The following is a 9,747-nucleotide window of genomic DNA, read 5'->3' as shown; positions in this document are numbered from 1 at the left end:
TTCCTCAACAATCCTTCCTCAGGCACCTCTGCATACCTCCTGTCTACTCTCACCATCTCCCCCACCAGCCTCTCCCTCTCCCCCCACTCCCTCTGCTCCTTGTGGGCCCTAATGGGGATCAGCTTTCCCCTCACCACCGCCTTCAGTGCCTCCCATACCGTCCCCACTCGGACCTCCTCGTTGTCGTTGGTCTCCAGGTACCTCTCTGTACTTCCTCGGACCCGCTCGCTCACATCCTCGTCCGCCAACAGCCCCACCTCCAAGCACCACAGCAGGCGCTGGTCCCTCTCCTCCCCCATCTCCAAGTCCACCCAATGCGGGGTGTGGTCCGAAATGGCTATTGCCGAATACTCAGTATCCTCTACTCTCGCTATCAACGCCCTACTCAAGATGAAAAAGTCGATTCGGGAAGAAGCCTTGTGGACATGTGAGAAGAATGAAAATTCCCTAGCCCCCTGCCTTGCAAATCTCCAAGGGTCCACCCCTCCCATTTGGTCCATAAACCCCCTCAGCACTTTAGCCGCCGCCGGCTTCTTACCCGTCCTAGACCTGGAGCGATCCAGTGCCGGATCCAACACCGTGTTAAAGCCTCCCCCCATTATCAGGCCCCCCCACTTCCAAGTCTGGGATCCGACCCAACATACGCCGCATAAAACCCGCATCGTCCCAGTTCGGGGCATACACATTGACCAGTACCACCCTCTCTCCCTGCAACTTACCACTTACCATTATGTACCTGCCGCCATTATCTGCCACAATGCTCGCCGCCTCAAACGCACCTTCTTTCCCACCAAGATCGCCACCCCTCGATTTTTGGCATTCAGCCTCGAGTGAAACACCTGACCTACCCACCCTTTCCTCAATCTTACCTGGTCTGCCACCTTCAGGTGTGTTTCCTGACGCATAACCACATCCGCCATGAGCCCCTTCAGGTGTGTGAACACGCGGGCCCGCTTAACCGGCCCATTCAGTTCCCTTACATTCCAGGTTATCAGCCGGATCAGGAAGTTACCCACCCCCCTCCCCCACCGACTAGCCATGACCCCTCCTCGGCCAGCCACGCGCCCGCACCCCACACCCGGCCCGTTCCCCACAGCGGCATACCACCGTCTTGACCCCCCCCCACTTGCTCCAGCTCCTCCTTGACCATAACAGCAGTAACTCGATCCCCCCCCCCACCCAACCCAACCCCCCCAGCCACCCCCTGCCCCCGGCTAGGATCCATCCTAGCTGATTTACTTCCCCCATTGCACTTCCGCAAGTCAGCTGACTCCTGCTGACCCCGGCCACTCCCGCCTCTCCTTCAACTCCTCCCATTGTGTGGCACACCCTCCTCTCCCGACCCTCAATCTGTGTCCAACTTCTCGGCCTGAACAAAGGCCCACGCCTCCTCCGGAGACTCAAAATAATGGTGCCGGTCCTTGTAGGTAACCCACAGTCGCGCTGGCTGCAATATGCCAAACTTCACTCCCTTCCTGTGCAGCACCGCCTTCGCTCGATTGTACCCGGCAATCCTCTTCGCCACCTCTGCACTCCAGTCTTGATATATCCGAACCTCCGCGTTCTCCCACCTGCTGCTCCTCTCCTTCTTGGCCCACCTGAGCACACACTCCCGATCGACAAACCGATGGAACCGCACCAGCACCGCCCGTGGAGGCTCGTTAGCCTTGGGCCTCCTCGCCAGCACTCTATGGGCCCCTTCCAGCTCCAGGGGCCCCTGGAAGGACCCCGCTCCCATCAGCGTGTTCAACATGGTGACCACATAGGCCCCCACATCCGGCCCCTTCTGCCCCTCCGGGAGGCCCAGAATCCGCAGATTCTTCCGCCTCGACCGATTCTCCATCTCCTCGAACCGCTCCTGCCATTTCTTGTGGAGCACCTCGTGCGCCTCCACCTTTACCTGCAGGCCTAAGATCTCGTCCTCATTGTCAGAGATCTTTTGTCGAGCCTCACGGATCGCCACTCCCTGGGCCGTCTCTGTCTCCAGCAGCTTATCAATAGAAGCCTTCATCGGCTCTAGCAGGTCCGTTTTAATCTCTCTGAAGCAGTGCTGGATACCCTCCTGCTGCTCCTCCGCCCACTGCATCCACGCTGCTTGGTCTCCGCCCGCCGCCATTTTGTCCTTCTTCCCTCACACCTTCTTCGGGTCCACCACCACCTTTTTTGTCGCCCCGCTCCTAGTTGAAGCCATATACCAAAAATGAAATGAAATGAAAATCGCTTATTGTCACAAGTAGGCTTCAAATTAAGTTACTGCGAAAAGCCCCTAGTCGCCACATGCCGGCGCCTGTTCGGGGAGGCTGTTATGGGAATCGAACCGTGCTGCTGGCTTGCCTTGGTCTGCTTTCAAAGCCAGCGATTTAGCCCAGTGCTAAACAGCCCCACGAGGAGCTGTTGTAGACTCCTTCCCACACCGGGAAACATCGAAAAAGTGCCGTTGGGGGCCCTGAAAAGAGCCCAAAAGTCCGTTTTTGCAGGAGCCGCCGAATATGCGACTTAGCTCCGCATAGCCGCAACTGGAAGTGCACTGTATGTCCTATGTACAGGTTTAAACATCCTGAGACGTACTCCAGACACTGAGACAACTGACTGAGTTTTTACTTGCCTTTTCTACCAGTAGGCGCACTTCACATAAGTGTATTCAGAGAGAAATGACTACTGATGCAAAGAAGGCAAATATTAGAAAGAGTGAAAAAGGTTTGACCAAAGAGCTGAGCTGGAGGTTACATTGATATAGAGAGGTAAATATGTGGAAAGATTGAACCTGAGTATGAGAAATTTAAAACTGAGACATTGCCATACTCGGAGCTAATGTAGGTCAGCGAGCCAAGGGATAATGGGTGATTGGGTCTTAGTGCACATTAAGATATGAGCAGTAATTTTCTGGATGAGTTGATGTCTATGGAGGTTGGAATATTGGACACAGTGAGATGGTCAAACCGGGGGGTAATAAAGGCATAGTTTTAGAAACAATAGTCCAAGAAAACATGAACTGGCGAGTTCTCAGTGAATAAAGAGTTAGTATGGATTTATAAAAGGCAGAATTGAATTGAAATTTTTGGTTGAAGTAACAGAGAAGGTCAATGAAGGGAATGCTGTGGATGTTGTCTTATTGGATTTTAGAAAGTATTTGACAAAGTTCAACAAATATCTACCCTGCAATACCGTTTCTATATATTTTGGTATCAGCACTTTGTGTGATACTGTCGAGTTGATATTAGGAAACAAACTATTGTACAATCCAGCTTGGCTGCCAAGTGTTGCAGTGGTTGCCTTGTCTGTGCCTTAAGCTGAACCTCTACCCATCTGAAACTGGCACCATCAGCTGGGCAGCATCATAACATAACATCTTATGTCATGTGACTTCACAATGAAAACCATAACAACCCAAAGGCAGCAGGGATTGGACAAAACACAGCACTGTGTTACCAAGTGTGCATTTGTATTTGAGAAAGTGACGAGAGAGAGCTAGAAAACGGGTGTGTTTATCATATTTGTTCACATCTGGGAGGAACACTGGAGAGGAGTGAAAACACTGTGTAAAAGAACAACATTAACAATTAGAGAGAAAGAATAGTGAGAGAATAATCACCCAACAGGAGATTTCATTCTGAGAGTGAGTGAAGAAAGGTCTTTAATCTTTTGCAGAAAGTCATTGATCAATCAGATCCTTCAAGTTGAAGAGTAGAGATTAGAGTACAGAGCAAAGATCAAGACTGATCTGCTTAGAATATATCAGACAGTTCAGGATTTCCATTCTGAAAGGACACATCCTTCAGGAAGACTGCACTAATAATCTTTGTAAGGACTGAACTCATCAGTTTTAGCTTTCCAAACTCAGGTTGTGGAAAGATTGCTAAGATGTACAGCAGTGTGGAATTATTCTCAGTTGCCCTGGTGAAGATGGCTGGAGAGGAAGATGAAAGTTGTCATCAAAAAATATCAAACACCCTCCATACATTGGGATGTCATCACCCAGAAACAGTGTTAAAGTGCTGCCATGACCATTTGTCCCAACACACCATGCTGACAGTTCCACAGGGGGTTATAATATTGGAGAGTATGACAAAGATTATCAAGGACACCATTGATCAAATCAGCCCAGCACTAGCACAGAAAGTTATCTCTCTGGCTACACAGTGGATGACAGCATTAACAGGAACACAAGCTGACAGCCAGGAAGCTGCATGCAATCTCCTTGTGGCCATGAGCTTCAGATTTATTAATCAAGTTGTTCAGTTGACAATGGAAAATTTTAAACAAGGGAACCTTCCCCATTTGTACATGGTGAAGACCTTGAGCAAAATGTCAATGCAAAATGTGTACGGCATGGTCCCTTTTCTTAAATCTATCATGGAAACTATGATCCCAGTTCTTATTGGAGTTAAAGAGGATGAGCTGAAGTCTGTGTTTGCTTCAGCAATGGGTAGCTTTAGCAAAAGCATCCTGAACTATCTGGAGAATAAGGATAAAGTCTCCGACCCTACAGTGACTAAAAATACTTTCGCTACCGAGATCAACATTGTCTATAGTCTATTGTTCAAAATGTGGCTCGAGAAGGAGCATTTGAAGTTCAACATCCCCACAGTGGAAGCTCTAGGTTACGTTAGTGCCCTGCTACCCAAGGACAGACTAGAGGAAGAGCTACCCAAGTTAATCCGAGGCCTCCTGTCTCTCTCCAAGAAACAAGGGGGACATTGTTCAATCACTGAGTGTCTGTGCAGGGTATTGGATATTGCCACGGAAATGAAATGTTTCAATCTGAAAGCACAGGTGGACAACGTGCTTAACAATCTCCACCAGCAGATTTGTCTTTCAGTGGACTTTAGTAACCAACTTTCTGTGAAGAACCACACTGAGACCCTTCGCTGTTTCACGGTACTGGCTCCAGTTTATGCAGACTCATTGGTTGACTTCCTCTTGACTAAGTTAGAAAATGCTGACCAACAAGTGAGAGTAGGAACTCTCACTGTACTGAGACACCTCATCAGCTCAGCCTCCTCGCACTTAGAGAGGAGGAAGGCTGAGATTGTGGCTGCAGTAAAACCAGTTCTCCTAGACAAGAGCACCAATCAGGAAAAGAAGATCACTGCCCAGGTAATATGTGCTATGGCCCAGCAAGGTTACCTTGAGCCAGAAGGCGGAAAGGTAATGGTGGAATTTCTCATTCGGCAATGCGCTGCACCTATTCATTCAGGGAGCATGGCATCATCTGATCAACATCCAGATCAGGTTACAGATGAAGATGTAGTTACAGCATGTGAGACAGTGATGTTTATGATCACAAATACAATGAGGATGGAGGATATTCTCTGGCCATTCTTATTAGAGTGTGTCACAATGAGCCAGTATGCTAAAGCTTTAACAACAATCTGTAATTGTTTAACACAGTTGGGGAAAAGGAAATTGCAAGCTGGCAATGAAAGCTTTTCACTCCCTTCCAATGAAGAAAGCAATCTCCCTACAGCCCAGGCATTGTTGGCCCGACTCCTCATTGTGTCCTGTTGTCCATATCAGGGAGGAGGCCAAGGAGCTGCTGCATTGAGGCTATTGCAAGTCCTGAGTTTCAATATCCACCCAGCCACAGTGACAAGTTGGGCAGAGGAGCTCCCATCATTAGCTGATCATTTACTGGCAAATACAGAGGAGTCTCTGCTCCAACAAGAATGGGAGAAGAAGCTGTTGTTGCTCTTGTCCAGAACTCTGAATCACATTGACAATGGGGAATGGACAGCAAAACTGAGTGATGAAATGTGTAAACTGATCCAAACCGATCATCGCTCCCCACAAGAGAAAGGCTTTCTTTATCAATCTCTCGGGACAGTGCTCCATCATGTCCCCAGTAAGAACATAAAGCAAGAGCTTCACCAAATGTTACTAAGTGTGCAGCACAGTGAGAGTGTGGAGAGAGAGGGCATGGCCGCTGCCATTGGTTTCTGTGCTATGACCCACTTTGATGATGCCCTCAGTATCCTAGAGGAGTTTACGAATTCCAACAGCTTAAAGAACACAAATAATTTCTTCAATATTCTGAGGGATAAGTCTGATGTGGATCTGGATAAAGTTAAGAGCACACTGGTTCTGTGTTATGGGAACACGGCCCTCTATTCACCTGAGGAACTAGTTCTATCCAGAATCGAGAACCATATCTTGCCAGCTGTGGCTAACCAATTTAGTGCCAGGGTTCAGGGGATAAAGGCCGAATCCAAGGATCTCACACTAAAGCTCAGCCTAATAAAGACTGTGACTCTGATTGCCAGATCCCTCCAATCAATCCACCAGAGAGTTCCCTTCAACTTCAGTGGAAAAAGACAGCTTTTGATATACATGCAGGACCTTATTGGGGCTGAGCCACCAGAGTTACTGCTGAACCCTGTTCGACAATTAGCAATGTCCGCCTGCATGTATCTCGTTCAACTACGCACTGACTCAAACCAAGATGACACCTCACAATTAATTCAAATCTGCCTAACCAGTACTTTCAGCCTAGTCCCTGCTGAATTGGACAAGGGCAAAGACACAGAGAGGAACACCAAAGAGACAGCCACGCTTTATAAACAAACCATTACTGCCTTGCAAGAGCTTCTGAAGCAAATATTACTTCAGGATTTGTCCCCTGAAGGTCTTCAGGCCATATTCATGCAGGTAGAAGAGTGGATCATGTCAACAAAGGATTATGAGCGAGAGAGAGCCATGGGCACGATCTTCGAGCTGATGAAATGTTACTTGGAGACACTCGATGTTAAAAATGTAGTACCATTAAATAACATTGGGACTCTGATTGGACGATTGATGCCACGCTGTGTAGATCCGTCACCATCCATTGGGCAATTGGCCATGGACAGTTTGTATATTATCCTGTCTATTCAGTTCTCATATGAAGGCACCAACCAGAATCAACACAAAGAGCAGCTCGATGTTCTGAAAGCAGTCAGAGAAGAATTTGTCAACATTGACAGCTCAGTCCTCTTTCAAACATGCAGTCAGATCACTGAGGTCATTTCGAACTGTTTGCCCCATGACCAGCTGAGCAATCTGCTCTTTGCCATCTTTAAAGGACTGACTGACCAACACTCCAACTGTTCCAGTGCAGCCGCTGTCCTCCTGAAAACCATCATTAAGAGGCGTGGCAGTGAACTTCGGGACCAGGTCTCTGAGATACTTGACCTGCTGAGAGTTCAGTTACAGTCAGTTCCTTCAGAGGCTGTGAAATTTTCAGTTCTACGGAGTATTGCAATTCTAACCACGCACAACACGCCAACGGTTGTGTCCTGTCTCCTCACTTTCCCTGTTCCTTTGGATGAGTATGTCAGTGACATATGGAGAGCACTGGCAGAGGACACAGAATGTTCTATGAATACAATGAGGGAGCTGCTGAATATACTGAACAAACAGATACCAGTTGGGGAAAGGAGAACGTATCCCATCACTGAGAACTTGAATCAATATTCAGCTCTTGAATCCCTGGCTGCTGTGTGTGCTCTGTATGAGATGATAACTACACCCGAGTCAAGGGAGACTGTCATCAAACTATTCCCCCAATTATTCAGCACGCTGCTCGTCCATCACAGCTCTTCCATCAATGTCCGTCTGCCCAAGGTTTTTGTTCCCCATCATGAATCAAAGCAGAAAGATTTCTCAGCTGAACCACAGTCATTGAGCAGCAGAGATGTGTGTGTGAACTGTGTAGAGATGTTAATAGAGGTGCTGAATATGTCAAACAATAAACATGTGGTGCATTTCATGCTGGAATGTGGAGGTTGGAATCAGATGATGGATTTACGCAAGTCACACAGAGGAGTTATTCTGCTGGCTAAAGCAATGGTCCGGTATGCTGGCCCGAGTCTCATTGGGATTGTAGTGCAACTCTCCGCTCTAATCCTCACAGTAGAAGAATGTCAGAAAGTCACTGTGGCTGCCTTCTTTGGAGAACTGGTAAAGTCTCCATTGACTTCACAGCTTCAACTGACAGATACCCTGATGAACAGACTGCTCAGGTGTCTGTTTAATTCTTCTTCAGTAGTCCAGTTTCTCTGTGTTCGGGGCCTGAGCAACGTTACAACTGGAGCTCCTCACAGAATAGAAAAATATTCACGACCCGTACTTTGTGCAATGACTGGTCTGATGGAAACTGGAGAAAATGACAATGAGCTGCTCATGTTTGAGGTGTTGTTATGCCTCTCAAAACATTTAGATCAGTTGAGACCAAATACTATCAGACCCTTTGTACTGAAAATCATCAGTGGGATCCAACCATTCTTTGAAGCTAAGTGTGATAAGGTGCAGGCTGAAGCATTTAGCGTGTTGGGGAGTTTAGCCAAGTGTGGATGCCGAGATCCCAGAACCTATTTTTACCAACAAATCCATTCACACCTGGTTTGTTTGTTGCTGCACCTGGGTGGGAAGAGCAAGGAAGTGTCTCGGTCATGTAACTCGACACTTGGTTTGATCATTCCCCTTATTGGCTCAGCTGAGGCATGCACAAAGATTGAGAAGCATTTAGGGGCGACTACCCTGAACTACACAGAATTCCTCAGAGACATTTCAAAACAATTCATTAAAGATTTTCCTGATAGGATACACACATATGTTACAGACTGTGTATCTTTCTTCAACAACCCACTGGTGCAGATCCGAGCAAATGCCGTCAAACTTTCAGTTTTCTTTTTCCAAAATCCAGAAGAAAGTTCAAAGCCCGCCCAAAGAATTAGGTGGTGGAAAAAATATAAATATTAAAGCTGAGACTAACCATTTGTCTGAATTCGGCACAGGCCCTCATCGACCTCCTCTTCAACACAGACCCTGATCCTCCTTGACCTCCTCTTCAACACAGACCCTGATCCTCCTTGACCTCCGCTTCAACACAGACCCTGATCCTCCTCTACCTCCTCTTCAACACAGAACCCTGATCCTCCTCGGCCTCTTCAACACAGGCCCTGATCCTCCTCGACCATCTCTTCAACACGGGCCCTGATACTCCTCGACCTTCTCTTCAACACAGGCCCTGATCCTCCGCGACCTTCACTTCAACACAGGCCCTAATCCTCCTCGACCTTCTCTTCAACACAGGCCCTGATCCTCCTCGGCCTTCTCTTCAACATAGGCCCTGCTCCTCCTCGACCTGCTATCAACACAGACCCTGATCCTCCTCGACCTCTTCAACACAGGGCCTGATGCTCCTTGACCTTCTCTTCAACACAGGCCCTGATCCTCCTCGACCTTCTCTTCAACACAGGCCCTGATCCTCCTCGACCTTCTCTTTAACACAGGCCCTGATCCTCCTCGACCTTCTCTTCAACACAGGCCCTGATCCTCCTCAACCTCTTCAACAGAGAAATAATCCTCCTCGACCTGCTATCAACACAGACCCTGATCCTCCTTGACCTTCCCTTCAACACAGACCCTGATCCTACTCCAAATTCTCTACTTTGCAATGAATTGTTGATTGCTGCTAAATGACGTTTTGTAACTTTATTATAAATAAACTGAAATCCTGTTGTTCCTTTCTAGTTACTAGGCAAACTTCAAAATGTGCAATGCTAAATTCTGATGTAGAGACAAATTCAATCCTTCAGCCTATCAGGATGCTATTTGATTTTTCAAACAGTTCTATTCTTTAACACACAGTGTATCTTAGAACAGATTAACTGCACACACTACTGTCTGGTCAGAACCCAACCCTGTCCTGGTGATTGGGACAACACTGTTCTTTCTGTCCTGGTACTGTATGGATTGATTGTCAGGCAG

General features: G+C 47.7%; 1 protein-coding gene across 1 annotated transcript; it reads left to right on the top strand.

Annotated features, from left to right (window-relative positions):
• The first annotated feature begins 3,494 nt into the window (after nt 1-3,494).
• Nucleotides 3,495-9,486, top strand: LOC140384869 (maestro heat-like repeat-containing protein family member 1). Its single transcript, XM_072466812.1, has one exon. The coding sequence runs from the start codon at nt 3,862-3,864 to the stop codon at nt 8,734-8,736; it is 4,875 nt and encodes a 1,624-aa protein (XP_072322913.1). The 5' UTR covers nt 3,495-3,861; the 3' UTR covers nt 8,737-9,486.
• The last annotated feature ends 261 nt before the right edge of the window (nt 9,487-9,747 follow it).

The sequence above is a fragment of the Scyliorhinus torazame genome, chromosome 10, assembly GCF_047496885.1.
Source record: "Scyliorhinus torazame isolate Kashiwa2021f chromosome 10, sScyTor2.1, whole genome shotgun sequence".
NCBI lineage: Eukaryota > Metazoa > Chordata > Chondrichthyes > Carcharhiniformes > Scyliorhinidae > Scyliorhinus > Scyliorhinus torazame.
The sequence above is the reverse complement of the archived record's forward strand: the minus strand, read 5'-3'. Positions and strand labels throughout refer to the sequence as shown.

Coding starts and splice junctions, on each gene's coding strand:
- LOC140384869 (XM_072466812.1), top strand. CDS start 3,862: ATGTACAGCAGTGTGGAATTATTCTCAGTTGCCCTGGTGAAGATGGCT.